The following is a 16,674-nucleotide window of genomic DNA, read 5'->3' as shown; positions in this document are numbered from 1 at the left end:
ACAGACTAGCAGATAGCTACCTCGATCGCTTTGTCGCGTTCCGCGATCTGCAGACTGCAGGTGCCATGCTGCTAGCGCACCGGTAGAGCACACGGGCTCGTCTCGGCCGCCCGGCCCGTGCATGCGACGGTCACTGACGTGACGGCTGGGCACCTCCAGCCTCCAGGGCCCCCCGTCTTTCTCATCGGGAAGCACCAGCCCCACACCTGAATATCTGGGAGAGATCCATGGACGCCCGCGGTGTCGGGCGCCTACTGGCCGGACGCATCGCGGCATTCACGCACATGCGCAAGTTCGACTGTTCAACGGCTTGTCCGCTAGCCGGACGCTAAGCCCCCTAGCTACTCTTTTCACTGGTCTCCATGTCGGCCGAGTTGACTGCGTGGACCTCGACCTCCCCTACTGCTGTCTCCTCGTCATTTTCTTTCGATCAGCGCTCGAGCGTAGCACACACTGCCCCGAGCCCCCCGAACGTGTGTGTGCGTACGAGAGGGGAAAGACGTACATCTCCAAATACGCCACGTACGTCGCAACACGTACAAACCGTGTACAGATACTCCCAAAGTGTACGCGGCCGGCTCGTGCACACGCGTGGGAGTGGAGCCGGCCCGGGCTGCTTGTCATTATATACCGGGGCTCTCACGCGGCCACACGCCACTGCGTTCTTGCTGGTGTCCATCGGCTTCGAGCCTCCTCCCAACACGGGCTACATCCCTCGATCTCCTCCTCACTTCCCAGCACCGTAGGTAGCAGAGAGAGTCTTCGCTTCCGGCCGCCGATCGATGGAGAACGAGCTGGCGGCGTCGGGCGCCCACGGCGTCAGCCTCGACGACCTCTCTCCCCGCGGCCGCCGCTCTGGACCCGCCGTTGCCGCCGTCCCCGCCGTCGACAGCGGCCGCCGCCCGGGGGAGTCCTTCGCCTGCAACTACTGCCACCGCAAATTCTACAGCTCGCAGGCGCTGGGCGGCCACCAGAACGCGCACAAGCTCGAGCGCACCCTCGCCAAGCGCAGCCGGGACATCCTCGCCGCCGCCGCGCCGCCGTCCTCGTCCCCGCCGCCGACGCCGGCGCCACCGGCCGTCGTCTTCCACGCCGCGCCACCGGAACGCAACAACAACAACAGGGACGACGACTTCCTGCTGCCGGCGACGTACGGCGCCACGTGGTCCACTGGGGCGGCCGAGGACGCCACGGCGGCGCAGCAGGCGGCGCCACCGACACCGAGCGTCGTGATGGACATGGCAGGATGGGGCGCTGACACGGCCGCCGCGGCTGACGGCGGCTGTGGCCGCCTCGGCCACGGCCGGAACGGGGAGGAGATCGACCTGTCGCTCAAGCTCTGATGATCTGATGAGATCAGAAAGTTTGCATGCACGCTTGATTAGTTGTTGCATCTGCCGTACGTCCAATTAATCTCTCTCCTCCGGCCGATCCGGTGCAAGTGGCCTTTTAGCTAATTAATTGCTTGCTGGCCTACTCTTTGATCAGGTGCTTTAAGCTTTGACTAGCTAAGCTAGCTAATGAGTAGTATATATATATATAGTTGGTATAACTTTCTGCAACAACTAATCTAGATCTATATAAAGCCAGGCCTCTCCATTTATATTCATCTATCTATAGATATCATGGACACCATGCTATATATTTCCTGCATGCTCAAAATTGTGTGTATACATGTGTTGACAGTATATTGATGAGCTAGCGTAGCTAGTTACAAGATCCTCCTCAGAGAAAACTGGAAAATGTATCTCGCGACGATTATTCTTTCTTTCGGAAAACAGAAAAGCTTTGCGCGACATTTTATAGAAATACTAATAATACAAAAGAGCACAAACGTTCAGACGTACAAGTGCAGCTGTCGGCTACATGTGGTCTAAGCAGAATTCAAAAACCAAGAAAAATGTATTAAGTGGGCAATTGACAGTCTCGCTATGGTTTTTCAAAGCTATCTAGTGAAGTATATGTGCTCTACTTCTATTTTCGTTTTACCTGTGCTGTAAAAGGTTAACCGAGTGAAATTACTTCAAGGCCACCAAACACATAAGCAAGGGCTAGCTGTGCTGTTGGGTAGTGCTGTTCTTGCCTTTGCTTGGATCTTTGGTAAAGTTGTGTCTATAGCTAGGTTTCTTCTTGGAACTTGCTTTTGCCAGACTGCAACTCTCTTTGCTAGTTCCCCAAACTCTGAATGGAAAACGCACTGGGCCGCCCGGGGCTCTTGCTTTGCAGGATCTTTCAGTAGTTACATGATCTTACCATAGAAGACATCACTGGCTCTCAGCAATGTTGCATGATGCGTGTCGACACATCGATCGACCGACCGATTAGATGTTTACTGAACACACAAACTATGGAGTATACGCATAGTAGACTTGCACACATGAATGGATGTTCAAGCAGAAGGCTTACTCTTTCTGCACAAGTTGTGACCCTGCACGCATCCAGGGTGATAAGCCATATTCGAACACCAGCCACTCTGGGGGGACATGGACAGTGGAAATTCGGCGTTTTGGGACAAGGTTAGCATGTGGCCTGTCACGGAGCGATGAAGCTAGATAGGTAGCAAGACTTTGGTGTTCCTTTTTCTGAAAGTTGATTTGCCATGGCAGTGATGATGAGTACAGACTACTGCGATCGCGAAGAAAAAAGAGGTAGTAAACGGTCGACTCGGAGCTGCTTATCTGCATCTTGTGAGTGCTGAGTGGCTAGCAAGAAAGTAGTTGCACTTGAAGCCCTTGTACCGCCAAGTAGGAAACTAGATGTTAGCACCGCGCGCACCAGTGCAAGTTAACATTTTTTTTGTGCAATAAATAAATGAGCAACATTAGTGTTTAGTGGCATCCATGAAGCAGTTTCAGTACAGATCAATCAATGTATAGTATAGCGTTCATGCCTTCAAAATAATGTGGTGGTAATAGGCTAATAGCCTAATGCCTCACTAGCCAATCAATGATTCAACAGGTCATATCAAACTGATTTGTCGGGAAAAAAGAACACTTCAAGCTTGGAATTAATCAAGTGATAGTCGTGTTCAGGTTGTTAATGGTGTAGTATGCTAAGGCGTTTCTGAAACGATCTCCATGTTGGCGTATGCACATTGAACTACCAGTAAGTGTAGTAGTGTACGTACATTAATTGGTACTCCTAATTAACCTGTGTATGTATGCATGCATGGCTAGCACCGGAAAAGCAAAGCTTATTCAATGCACACTATTGGAGTATGTATATATAAGTATATAGGAGTAGCTAGGTATCTATAGGTGGCTACAAGATGGCGACAATGTCGTGTGTTAGTGGCTTAGGGCCCAGCTGCTGCCCTAAGCGCCCCTAATCCATCTTGCTTGATTCTTTCCCTCCTGCTGGACAATCACAATCATAGCTTAATCCTACGCATGTGACTAACACAATAAGTCCAAGGAAAAACCACAGCCCTGAAGATACCTACTCCTGCTGAAGTCACCATCTCTGCAGCTTCAGACAGAGCGAAAGGCTCCAAACCCGCCGCCGCTGATTGGTCGTCTACAGCATGCAGGAAGACTTGCTGGCAGCTAGCAGCGGCTTCCCGTCCTCGATGCTTAATTAGTTGCTCGCGCTGTCACCCATCATGGTTACCTAGCTGCAGAGAGCGCACGCACGTACGTTCCCATCCTGATCGAGAAGCAAGCGAGCTGGTCAGGTCGATGCATATATGGCTGGAAAAGTCAGTCGAGGCCGTAGCACGAGCTCAGGCAAACATCCTGTCATATCTCTGCGCCGTGCCGAACCGTGCCATCCTGGTTTCTCAAGCAGCAGTTGAGGACGGCGAGGGAGGACGATGGGTTCAGGTTCAGGAGACGGAAATCTCAGGGAGCGCATCGTGTTGGAGCCAGATGAGGCAAACGGGACAACCCAACAGTAGAGTGGTGGGGCGCGCACTGAGATGAGCGTGCCGTGCGCACGCAGGCTCCTCTCCGCTCAGTTCATCTAGCTAGCTTGCATCACGGTGTATCTGTATCTATTGATCGATCGGCCGTAGCATCTTATCAGTACTGGTGAGGGACAGAACCCTTGGTTGCTTTGCTTTACTTTCTTTCTGGTTTGATCGGGGATGTATCGATCTAGATATGATTGACTGATAACTGATTGATCATTGAGGACTTATATTATTAGTTTATTGATCATCTTAACTGGTTTGTTGATCGTAGAGGTGCTTTGGGGCGCGTTGGAACATTTGCTAGGCTACCTCTCGCATTAGCGCGTGCTGTCCTACGGTAGTCTTCTACTGAATATGTGTCATGGATCATCAGGGATGATTGGTATCCACCTCTTCAAGCAATGGAAAATTGATTGTATTCGGTCTGGCTTTAATCAACTCATCTTCCTGTTCTTGTTCACAGCTTACCAAAGGGGCGTGAGCGTTCATGCAATTCAGAAAAAAAAAAACTGTCATGAGGAGCTGTTTGTCAAGCTGCTACTCTAAGCTGGAAATTGTATCTCCCAAATTCTCAGGTTGGAATTCTGCTCTACTTATATTACCACGATGTGAGCTGCAAAAGACAACCCCTTGTTCTCAATGTAGAGTCCACCCGTCAATATCTCATTGACGACTCCAGCTTTTTCGCATCGAGCAAAATGAACAACGTGAAATTCATTCCTTGAGTTTCTGCCTCGATGATTTCTCACTGCTGTGCTACTGTCATGAGAAATGGATGTCGAGGCATCTCAAAGGCGTTTACAATCATGGTACTTTCATCCTACCAGCCAGGAACAAGTCTTAGGGCAGGAAATCAGTTGCTGCAACTGGTCAGTCATAGATCCACGACAGAACCTGTAGCAGACAAGCCAAATGACCATCCCTGTTGACAGGACTATCACAAGTCTACAAGTTTATACATGTACAGTAGTTAGCAGTAGCACAAGTGAAAATGCAGGCTTCCTTGCACTTTTGGCAGAGCTACAACAAGATTGAAGTCACTGTTCCATTGCCCCAAGCAGACAGGAATCTGCTTCTCCCTAGGTGTATGTGGTTCATGGTCCGGTAATCCTGTATCTTGAACAATATTCCATGAGAAGAGACATCGAAATGCTGCAAACAGGTGACCAGTAAGTGTCTGATAAATAGTATAGTCTGGTGCCCTAATCCATGGAAAGAAAGAAATCAGGACCAGTTATGATACCTGGAAATGAGGTCCTCTGTGGAGAAATCACGCGGTTTCCTCATCACGCAAACTATCAGAAGACACAAAATCCAACTGTGCACCCTTGGAAGCTCTCATTTCAAACTGAAGCAGGCTGCGCTGTCCTTTAATCCAACTATTGCTACCGTTCCTAAACTTCAACACAAGCCTTATTGACTCTATAACCCTTGCATTCAATACAAAGAACTTGACAAAGTTAACATGTGACTCGTTGCCTCTATAGTTTCTCAACACAATTTTCTTCAAACAAGTGTCATGGGTATTAATAAGATTGCAGAGTCCATTACCCCACACATTTTCCCTTCCTTAGAATAATGTCGGGAAAGGCCAAATAAACACAAAAATAGTGACAACCTACTCTAGAACAAGTATTGAAGCAATAGTAAGTTACAAAATAATCAATGCAGACGGAAACTGAATTAAAGAGTAAGTTTACTCACATTGATGTTCAGCTGCTCCAAGCAGGGAAAGCATTTCATGAAGTTAAGAACCAAACCCAAACGAAGACTCTTGTTTGACAAAGATAAAGACCTTCACAGTGCGCACAAAATACAAATGTAAGCACAAAATACAAAAGTTGAAACCATAATGAAGCAAAGAGACACGATAGTCTTGTGAAGATGGATGTGAGGAAAAATCCGAAGATTGACAGTTGACACCATGATGAAGCAAAGAGACTTGAGATTCTTATAAAGATAAAAGCGCATGTACCTTAAAAACTGTGGTGCCAATCTCAAATCTGGGAAAGTGATCATAGATACGCCCCAAAATGCTCAATTTTGGCCCCGAGATCACCAAGATGTCCATCATCTTGTGATGTGAAATAGGAGTATCATGACGTAATCTCTTCAGGCAGGGAGCATCCTCGATGACGAGTTGCTGCAAACCGAGGTCTCCCGAACCTCGACCTACATCAACGCTTCTGATGGTAGGGGACGCGATCCGAACACTAGTGCAGCCATCATTGTAAGTTAGCCGCAACCTCTGCAGAACAGGGCAGCCGGCGAAGCAAGGCATGCACAGAACTCTCCGAGATGATGCCATGCGAAAGGTGCAGCTCCTCGAGAACCGGCAAGCGGACATCGATTCCATCCGGGAAACGGCAGAAGCAGAATCTGGCGACGCGAAGAGTGCACGAGAAGCGGAGTGCCGGTGCGGGCAGCGGCGGAGGATTCCCCCGATCCCGAGCCGGGATGTCGTAGTGGAAGTCGAGCTCCTGGAGGCCGTCGAGGGCGCGGGAGCGGAGCCAGCCGTCCAGGGTCACGGCGGTGCGTCGCGGAGCTTCCCGTAGCACGCGGAGGTGGAGAAGCGGCGGGCAGGGCCCGGGTGCGAGGAGAGGACGCGGGGCACCTTGCCGAGGGGGATGGGATGGAAGCGGAGGTCCAGGTTGAGGGGAGCGGAGCGCCGCACGTGGCGCCACAGGGAGGAGAGGGCCTGCGTGCGAGCGCCGTCCTTTGTGGGGAGGCGGGAGACGATGTCGCCGAGGACGGCGTCCGGAAGGCCGCTGGTGTAGTCCGGGCCTTGCCCTTCCTCTTCTGCTGGCTGCCTCCCCTTCCCGTTGGCTCCGGCGACCACCCCCATGGCAGATCTGGAATGGCGGCGCGGCGGCGGCCGCCGGCCGGTGGCGGTGGACATTTGGGAATTGGAACACTTTTCTTTGTTTTTTCTTTCTTTTTTTTTTTGAAACGAACGGGCACTTTCCTTTTCTGGATACGTGCGTCTACTCGTCTTCTACTCTAGTTTGCGAATTCGAATGGTCAAGCCTCTTGTACGCTGCGGCTGACAGGCCCGGCCCAGGAGGCCAGGAGAAGGAGGCCATTTCGTGGGCTTGGCAGCCGCTTGGTTTGGTTGGGCCAGCCAGGCAATGGGCCATTTCCTGGGCTGACAGGCCCCGCTGCACATGATGTTTCCTGTATCCCCTCTCGATTGTACTACGTTCTGATCTAAAAAAAAAAAAAAAAAACCCTACGCTTCTTCTTTTTCTCCCGAACTCGAAGGAAATGGCATCCCAAAAAAAAAATCTTTAATGGAAAATGCAGTAGCTATTTGCAAGATCGCTACTAGTTCCAGGAGCGACGACGTGCCGACACATCGATCGATCGATCGAGATGTTCTCAGGAAACACAAAATGTCCATGTGTGTATATGGACTGTATATGGAGTATACGCATAGTAAACTTGCAAGCATTTCCACAACGAACGCTTTACTAGCTCTTTCTACACGAGTTCATGTCCAGCACGCATCCAGATCCAGGATAGGGGACGTTAACAGTGGAAATTTGATGGCGTTTGCGGACCGGAACAGCACGTGTGGCCTTGTCGCAGAGCTATCAACAAGCTACTACAGGAGCCAGCAAGACTTTTGTTGCTCTTTTGAGAAAGCTGATTTGCCATGGCAGTGATAACAACCAGTACAACTACTCGTCATCACGAAGGAAAAAAGTTGTAGCAGACGATCGACCGAGAGCTGCTCTATCGCTTTAGCACCGCATGAGTATAGTTAGTTGCAGTCATGTAGTTTCAGTACAGAGATCAATCATCTAGAGCGTCCGTCCATTCAAGTTGGACTCAGCAACTAGTGTTGGACTCGTCAATAATATACAGATAGGCAATTTCTCTATCGGTGGCCAGTGATGACTGATGATCAGCTGTAGCCCTTCTGCCCTTGTGCAGCTTGTAGTGGTAGCACAAGCTCACGCGAACATCTTGCCATCAAGCGCTGCCATGCAAACCGCGCCATTGATCGATCTCTCTCGCCTCTCGGTACGGGCGTACGGCGGCAAGGGGCCTTCAGGAGAAAGCTCGGGGAGTAGACCACGTCTTGTTGGAGCCAGATTAGGCAAAACGGACAGCCAAAAGCAGTAGTCCTGAATGCTCTGCTTGCATCTAGTTCCGATCTTCCTGGTTGTCAACCGACCAGAAGGCTTGGCTTACTATGCTGTGGGTTCTCATCGACGCACATGGACGCAGAGGTATCCAGGCAGGCCAGCGGGGGGAATAAAAACACAAAAAAAGTAAATTGCACGCCCAGTGGGACTCGAACCCACAATCGCCTGATTAGAAGTCAGACGCCTTATCCATTAGGCCATGGGCGCTGTTACTGATTACCTTACTCAGTAGATGTTAATAATACATTCAGCAGTTAAAGTCGTCAATTTCAGTTTTCCACTGCCTACTATATACTGCGCGATTTAGAACATGGTGGTGACTCGGCAAAGCAACCCTCACGAGCAAAAAGAGACAGGCACATGGATGCTTGTCAACATCTCATGATCAATACTCAATCAATTAACAGATCACACGATCCCCGATTACTTCCTCAAAGACAAGATTAGCTGATCTCACACCAACTTATTACAAATTTCTTTTCTGCGGGCAGGAAATGATGCCCTATTGATCACAGACTGTTGCCTCGAGGAGAGCAAGGGATGGTGCGTAATCTACTAAATCTGGCTGCCATCCCGCCTGTCAAGAGTCGGCCACTTGATGCTATCAAGATTCAAGACATATACTGTGATATAACTGATATTGTCAATTTCAATAGGAACCACAGGTATCTCCTCATTCTGGCAGCAAGAGCCCTTTTCAGCACTGCACATGCGGCTAAGCCTCCAGCATCACGCTGGAGGTAACAAAACCTGAGAAAGGGGAGCATCAACATAGCTGTGCATCTTCTAACAAAATTGCGAAAGCATGTGAACTTGTTCAATTCAGGTATCTCCGGTTTGCTTTGGTCATTTGCCAACCACAGCAGCGTCTGTTCCAATTTTGCAGCATAGCTTCAACCACATGCAGGTGCAGATCATGACTTGTGTATATCGACCAGGATGTTCTGTCGGCTACTTTATCTCGATAGTGCTGTGTACTGCTGTGTATTCCATCAGCGATGTTCAATGTAAGTTCATAAGCAGATAATCCACCAAAACTTAACTGACAACCTGATCTGGGGTGAGTTCGAATCAAGATAATGGAGCTCCATTATGACTGTTTCAGTGAAAGGCAGCAACTCAATCCTATCAGTGACAAGTTCGAGAGTCAGATGGTAGGAATATGAACAAAATGGCATTTTCCACAGCGCGATTAGACTAGTCAAGGATCAAGATACGCGATCAATGTCACTCAAGAAAGAGAACCTTCTTTTGGCAACCTTCGATCTGTAACACCAGGCTTCAAACGCCTCTGTCAAGTCAGGATATCGAACATGTTTTGACTGGAGCCACTCTGATAAAATCTCAGCTTGACTATTTGACGGCAGTGTCAGCACAATTGAAACAAATGCCGACTCCAGCCCCTGCCAAATCTCGTTGTCCAGGTTTGCCTTTGGTGTCTCGACATCACCATCATCGTCGTCATCGCGATCGGCCTGAACAATCAAAGCCTTTGTTGTTCCTGCAAAGGCAATCCAGACATTCACCATATGACGACGTTTCTCAGTTGGAAGAACAATATTGCCAAACGCAACAGCCTCCAGTACTTTTGCAGACACCTCTACCACCTTCAGCCTGGTATTCAGACAGTCGTGCCCAGGGCATACTGCATCGACAGCTTCAACCACATCAGATGACACTCCAACCCAATAGAGAACAATGCACTTCACCATCTCAAGCTTGCTCAAGACCTGACAGACCCAGGAGACGTCACAAACAAATGTGTGCAGCTCCTGCTGAAGTTCGCCATTGTCACCAACAAGAGGCGTCTCCTTCTGCTTCGTCGGTACAGAACTCAAGAAATCACTGAACCTGTTCAGCAAACCAGTGACACATTCCTTCACCTGAGACTTGACATCGATGTTGTCAAGGGCTACCAATGGTGTGTCGTCATCCTCGGTGAGCATATACTCCAGTTGCTCCTGAGCTGCAGACTTGAGCTCCCGCGCCGGCCCAGCTGCGGACGAGCGCGTGGCGTGCCGGAACGCCGAAAGGAAGATGCTGGTTACCGGAGCCGGATCGATCGGCCGGAGACGCGCAAGGATGTATTCGTACTGCGCGCCGAGGCCGGGGACGGTCCTCAGAATCTCCTCCTCGTCGGCCTCGTCCCAGGGGGCGGACTCGATGTAGCCGGCGCAGGCGGCGGCGATCTGGGCGCAGCCGAGGTTCACGGCGGCCTGGAGTACGCCGAGCGCGCCGCGGACGCCGAAGCGGGAGCAGGGCTCGGCGGCGTATAGGAGGCGGAGCGCGGTGACATGGGAGCTGAGGTCGAGCTCCTGGCAGTAGACCTCGACGCAGTAGCGCGAACCGAGGATCTGGCACGTCGGCCAGGCGTCGGAGAGGCGATCGGCGAAGTAGGTGCTGCCGGCGGCGAGGACGGCGGAGTGGCAGTAGAGCCACTCGTCGCGGCCCTCCGGTGTCCGTAGCCGCACAACCACGTCGCTGGTCGCCTGGTCGCCGATCTTGGGCCGCCCCGCCCTCATGCCACTGCTGGATTGGGGGGTGAAATGACCATCACGAACAACGCAGCTCAGCTATCGCATAACTTTGCCAAGAGAAAAACGCAAAACAAAATCGGAATCGAACGAAGAGGGGAGGGGATTAGCATCTGATGCTAAGCTCATTTCAATCTCACTTACTGCGGTGAAGACTGAGCGAGGAAGACGCCGACGAAGCCGAGAGGCTTGGGCGCGGCGGATAGGGGAGGTGAGTAGGTGACTCAGGTGAGCAAGACGGAGGGCGGAGGCTCTGAGACCAGAGAGCAAAAGCCAAATAGCACAAGAGCTTCGGGATCACGAATCTCAATGTACATTGGACAGTGCTTGAGCTAAATCTTTTGTCACCAGACACCACACCAGTGCTAACCAAGTACCAAGTCAGTGCTGGCGCTGCTGTCCCTGAACAGAGCATCGTCCAGATTCATTGGCATCTCTGAAACTCAATATATGAGGCTTCAGAACTCTCAAGTCCATATGCACTGCAAAGATGAAGTCTATACACTAACAGGGTAGATTCTCGAGCTAAGGATTACATGATACACCTTTTCTATCACAATTCACAACACCTAGAATTCTTGTTTAGTAAGAATATAAAATTACACTATGGTTGTAATTGTACAACGTGTATTTCCAGCTGCAAAGCATCAGGTTCAATCGAAATGGTCTTCGGAGAAGTCAGGCTCATCAGGCTTCTGCAACCTGCGAATAGCAGTGTCCTTGGCACGGAACCTTCTGGAAGCAGATGCGAGCTTATGCATATGGGCAATGGCACCCTCAGCAATCGTCCTACCACCACTTGAGGTGCCTTCTTGTCTGGGTTTATCAGCAGCCAGATGATCCTCTGACCACCATGAGTATGACTCCAATCGGCTGAGGCTTTCAGCCAGCTTCCTTCTCTGGTGCTGCCGCCACGCCGCCTGGATGAAGCAGGCAGCCCATGTCCTCCAGTGGTGGGAGTAGAACCGGAATGTGTGCTGGAGCTTCTTGCTGTGGAGCCTTCGGAACTGGTTTGCAACGAACTTCAGGTCCTCAGCTCGCAGAGCAAAGGCTTCCACCTCTGTGAGGCTCCGCACGGTCCTTGTTGAAAGCGGGAAGTGGACGTTGGTCTTCGGAAGCAGGGCCCATGTGAGCAGTTCTTCACCTGCGAAATCACCGGGGCGCAGGATGATAGAGTTGAAGAAGTTGCTGCGGCCACCATTGGTTGTTGAACTCTCTAGTTTGCCACGTATAATAAAAAGCATCTCATTCACAGGATCACCCTCGCGAGAGATGTATGTATTCTCAGGGCACAGGAAAGACACCAGCCGCTCACAGATGGCATCAAGAAGTTGGTCATCCATCTCAGAGAAAAAAGGGACCTGCATTGAAGAATGGAATCAGAGGCATGCCATGGAATGTATATCAAGTTTCAACTAGCACTAGAAGCAATTGCAATTAGCAACAGAGTGACAGTTTGTTTCTTTCCATCCAAATACAGTAAACATTCCATCAACAATCAAAGGCTAAAAATTCTACTTATTCAGCTGCGAGATGATAGTATAACCGCAACTTACACGTCGAACAAGGTCCAAACAAAGATGTCGCTGCACATCCCGGCGTATGTCAGCAGGCAAAGCTTGCAAGATGGACTCTTCTTCTACTCCTCGTGTCGCAAGCCATTTAACTTGAACAAACCGCCGGACACGTTCTTGAAGATGAGCTGGGAGTTGATGATGTCTCATCCACTCATCCATGTCCCTTTGCCTCAGCCTCCACTCCTCAAGCCTTTTACTGATAGACTGCAGGTATGTCTAAAAGAAGAAAAGAATACAAAGTGATCTCTGAATCAGACATCAAGAGGTCTATCAATATGAAAAATGGCTCACTGAATACAGAAACAGTAATAGCCTTATTTTTAGCAGAAATTTCAAACCATGAAATGGAAGTTATCCTCTAGCTTGTTAGCAAAAAAATGACAGAAAGTTAAAATAGCCTAACACATATCATCATAATATAACTGAATACATGATAATTTTGCCAAACTAGTTCAGTTTTCAAAATTGCTTACAAATTTAACACATGATGCAATTATTCATGCTAATTCAATCCTAGGATTAACTTGGCAAGATGGGCATAAAAAGTATGAACTGTCAAGTCCAAAACATCTTATTGCACTACAGAAGTGAGAGTTTATGACATTACCTGCATATTGCCAATCAACTGAGCAAAGAGTATGAGACTGATAGCACCAATTGCTATCGCAAATGCGTTCTCTACGATAAATGCACTTGTTTGAAGAGGATTTCCGCTTGAACTGGAAAGGTGACAATAGACACAGACCTTAACATTAGTAATTGTATTAGAGACATACATAACCCAAGGTGATAGAATATCTTGATGGATCTTTAAAAAAAACAGAACATCTTGATAGATCACTACCTAAGCTGCAGCAAGCCCCACCAAAGACAAAAGAAGTACTTCTCAAGAAATGAAGCTGAGACAGCGCCTTTACTCAGTGCACTAGAAAACATTCCGTACTTAAATCGTATAGAATTGTCATTGGCATTACAGTTGACAAATATCTGTGTTTTCTTTTGCCACTCAGAATAACTGTTAGAACCATCACTCTCACAACTTATAAATCTAAGGTTGCAAGATGTAACGTTGGACTCAGCAAGGCACTGCTGATCCCAACACGTAATCTGCCGTTCGATGGAGAGAAGATAATATATTGCACCAGTAATCTGCAGCGATGTACACAAGTCATAAGTGACATTATTTTAGTATCAAGCATACAAAAGTGTAACGAAAAAAATGCAAGATGATAGTGGTCGCATTGTTTCTCACAATTGAGCTCACATGCATATCTACTCCAATAGTGTTTCATGAGACTGAATTCTAGTGCATCCTAGGATAATCGATATGCTTGTCATATCAGCGTAAAAAAGAAACTCGAACGGTGGGGGAAAGATCGCCCCCATGGTATTTCGATTAAGAAGGAAATCAACCTTCTACAGGCCCAGAAACCCCCCAAACACTATTGGGCCGCATCGTAACCTGGGCCCTATAGGGGACTGGCAATCACGTGCAACTACCCCAGATGGGAGGGCCCAAACCATACCGCTCGGTGGTTGCCTTCACAGGCTGGTGCCCTGCCACTATAAAGCATGCATATAAATAGAAAAATAGAATATAACACTGATTTTAGGTTCCATATGAAGAAAAGGCAAGCTTAATTTTAAATAGCAAATAAATCATGCATATCCCTTAGGACAAAAATAAGCTGAAATAAAGCTTGATTCAAATTAGCATCCCAGCAATTTTATAAGTGAAATTGGAAATGGATGACCATACATGGCTTGCAAGCATGTAGAGTAGAAGATTGTATGCTGCTCCTCCCCAAGCTGACTTTGCAACAACTCCAACAGCTTTGATAATTTGATTGCTTAAAGGGACGATGAGATACATTCTTATGACATATTGAATCACAATTATGAGAGCAAATGCAGTGTTCCGGACGTTATAATCTGAGTTTTTTATCGCAGGCATAATTAACCACACAGTAACCTGCAAAACAAAGGCATCCCAGAAAGATTCAAGTCATCACTACAGAAGTTTGAACTAGCAAACCAAGTCATGGGTATTCGGTATTTGTGATAATCATCATTCAAAATTTCATCTACACAGGCAAAAATGTTCTACAAGGATTTGGCTAAGATAGCTTATTACAGTAAAATTTCATAATTTTAATGTTTTCTTATGATCTAAGTGGACGTTAATTAGATTCAGATGATACACATGATCTGAGTTGAAAAAGATCAAACCAATTGTCTTTTGGCTCTACCAGGTAGAAAGCTAGCTGGCTCCACCTTATTGAAGTCACAATCTGGAGGTATATTTGGTTACTGACAACAATTAGCTAGGATAGGAAATAGTAACATTACCAGGAAGCACTGGCCAGATGACTTCCTTCAATAACCTTTTATATTAAGGGAACTAATGGTATGGGCTCATCCCAGAGGCCTACCAAAAGAATCTAACCAAAGTTGGACGCATAGATGCTACTCAACCAGTTTAGTTCAAAAGAGTACGTATATGTTATTGCTACCGAACATATATAAACAACAGCTGTTTGTTATACCAGTAGAAATGGAAAAATAAGAAAATGATAAGCAATTAATTTATGCAACGAGATCTGCTGCAAATTAATTTTGTGAGGTCTTTACCTGTGGAAGCGGCACAGCTGCAAGTATGTCTACAAAGAAATCAGTTCTTAAATATCTTTGTTGAATCTTCTTAATATCCACAACAAGCTCTCCCTTTCCAAGGACTCGGGATTTTGGATCCACATATGCAGTATGAAACTTGATTGCTATGTTCAACATGTAAAACAAGTCAGCAAGTGATCGTAGAACGGTGATTCTTATGCTCAGTCCCTGGTCCTTGGCAACACACGAAGATCCATTACCGTGTTCTCTAACTAATGGAAGGTAATAGAAAAAAGGATCGATAAAAAGAGCAAACAAACATGCCACAAGGAACACCCTGTTCCAGCTCAGTACAATATTACTTCCAGGGTCTAGAATACGCTGGTGCCATGGTTTGCTGCCTTCATTTAACATCTTAAGCTTCTCAGGATTCTTCACATCTATTCTATTTGCCCCAAATCTATCGGCTCGTGCAGCTTGATATAATGGCTTAGATTGATTTTGTCTCTCGTCAGGAAAGATCCTAAAGATAGAACAGAAACTTAGAAGAATTAGTAAAATGTGTCAATATGATCAACATAATTTTGGGTTAAAATAGAGTGCTTTGAAAGAAAGTAGCAACAGAATTATCATCTGAACATAGCATCCCACAAAAAAAACCATCTCCACCCACATAGGCTATAACCATTAGTTCATCATGATACATCTATATACCCATAGATGGTTGGCGCTTCCTTCCCTTTAAGGGTTAGAAATTCCCACAAGAATCTATCGAAAGGTAAAACCCTAGAAACTCTCCTTCACAATCACTAATCAAGAGAAAAAGAAAAGGATCTACATCACTTACTTTTGCATGCCAGATTATAACAGTGTAGATAATCATATGTAGACTGTGTCATTCAATTTTGCCCACGCAGTTGCATGGGAATCAGGCTAGTTGAAAGACAAAGAAGCTTGTACATGAAGCTGAATATAAATGAAAGGAAAAAAAAGCTTAAACAAATGAAATGCAGTGGATGCTTTCCATTTATTCAGCAATTTTCACAAACTTCGTCAGATTCTGACATGCCCACCAAAACCATCTAGTCCGATTAGCACCAAAGCGTTATTCTGGACTTGACCGGTTGATCTCCAGCAAAGCTCTCTCAATCTCAATCCTAGGCTCATCCCTCCCCTCTCTTCAGCAAAGCAACTAAAATCCAGGCTCAAATCGGGATCAAAGCTTCAAATTGGTCCTCTCCAATTCCTAGAGGTAGTGAAGAACCCATTGTGCAAGCTATACGCCACCACCTCTTATCTCCTCTCGACTAGAATCGAACCCAAATCTCGCTCCCCGTACAGCTAACGAAAGTCAATCCTAATTCAGCAAAATTCTAGCAGCTACTCATCCATTCCAACAGGGGATCCACATGGTCAGAACTCAGAACTAACCATACATCGCAGAGGAAAAGGAAAGCCATAAGGAATGAAGCCCGCACCTGTTGTTAGGCCTCCTCTGCATCTCCACCTCATCCTGGACCCTGGACCCAAACATGGCGGCCGCCTCTGCTCTCCCACCCTCCACCCGTCCAAATCCCGCGCCGAACTGGAGCGAGGCCAATCAGGGGATCAGAGGGGGAGCACAGCACTTCCGGTTCCAAATCACCACCATGGCAAACTCGAGTCGCTCAATTTGACGACTCCGAAGAACGGAAGAACTCGAGTAGAAGGACGGAGGCAGAAAAAATGCGATCTTTTTGCGGTTCTTTTAGCCAGAGAGGGGACAGAGGGAGGAGGAGGGTGGACCAAGTGGTGACTGCCCGTTCGGCGTTCGCATACATCCGGTTGTTAAAAGCTTGGGCCACACAAGGAGTCCTCCCAGCCTGGTAACAGGCCACTGACATGTGGGG

At 47.8% G+C, this 16,674-nt stretch overlaps 3 protein-coding genes, 1 non-coding gene and 1 pseudogene across 5 annotated transcripts; 1 reads left to right on the top strand and 4 right to left on the bottom strand.

Moving 5' to 3' along the window:
• The first annotated feature begins 452 nt into the window (after window positions 1–452).
• On the top strand, window positions 453–1,690 carry LOC117845748 (uncharacterized). The gene has a single exon (XM_034726814.2). It carries the CDS (start codon window positions 783–785, stop codon window positions 1,341–1,343), a length of 561 nt encoding a protein of 186 aa, XP_034582705.1. The 5' UTR covers window positions 453–782; the 3' UTR covers window positions 1,344–1,690.
• A 3,117-nt stretch (window positions 1,691–4,807) lies between these two features.
• On the bottom strand, window positions 4,808–6,755 carry LOC117844373 (putative F-box/FBD/LRR-repeat protein At5g22610; annotated as a pseudogene).
• A 1,440-nt stretch (window positions 6,756–8,195) lies between these two features.
• TRNAR-UCU (transfer RNA arginine (anticodon UCU)) lies at window positions 8,196–8,268 on the bottom strand. Its single transcript has one exon. It is a non-coding gene; the product is annotated as a tRNA-Arg (tRNA).
• A 154-nt stretch (window positions 8,269–8,422) lies between these two features.
• LOC117845301 (BTB/POZ domain-containing protein At3g05675) lies at window positions 8,423–10,900 on the bottom strand. 2 transcript variants are annotated; one of them, XM_034726292.2, is made up of 2 exons: window positions 10,740–10,900; window positions 8,423–10,590 (listed from the first exon to the last, which is right to left on the bottom strand). In XM_034726292.2, the coding sequence occupies exon 2, from the start codon at window positions 10,581–10,583 to the stop codon at window positions 9,270–9,272; it is 1,314 nt and encodes a 437-aa protein (XP_034582183.1). In that variant the 5' UTR covers window positions 10,584–10,590; window positions 10,740–10,900; the 3' UTR covers window positions 8,423–9,269. The 2 variants fall into 2 exon arrangements, with proteins under 2 accessions (XP_034582183.1, XP_034582184.1); XM_034726293.2 differs by having other exon boundaries at window positions 8,423–10,587.
• A 146-nt stretch (window positions 10,901–11,046) lies between these two features.
• On the bottom strand, window positions 11,047–16,592 carry LOC117845300 (cyclic nucleotide-gated ion channel 17). The gene is made up of 7 exons (XM_034726290.2): window positions 16,264–16,592; window positions 14,804–15,308; window positions 13,932–14,144; window positions 13,017–13,321; window positions 12,780–12,891; window positions 12,152–12,388; window positions 11,047–11,956 (listed from the first exon to the last, which is right to left on the bottom strand). Exons 1-7 carry the CDS (start codon window positions 16,317–16,319, stop codon window positions 11,249–11,251), a joined length of 2,136 nt encoding a protein of 711 aa, XP_034582181.1. The 5' UTR covers window positions 16,320–16,592; the 3' UTR covers window positions 11,047–11,248.
• Between the last annotated feature and the right edge of the window lie 82 nt (window positions 16,593–16,674).

The sequence above is a fragment of the Setaria viridis genome, chromosome 2, assembly GCF_005286985.2.
Source record: "Setaria viridis chromosome 2, Setaria_viridis_v4.0, whole genome shotgun sequence".
Taxonomy (NCBI): domain Eukaryota; kingdom Viridiplantae; phylum Streptophyta; class Magnoliopsida; order Poales; family Poaceae; genus Setaria; species Setaria viridis.
Note: the sequence above shows the minus strand (reverse complement) of the source record. Positions and strands in the feature narration are given on the sequence as shown.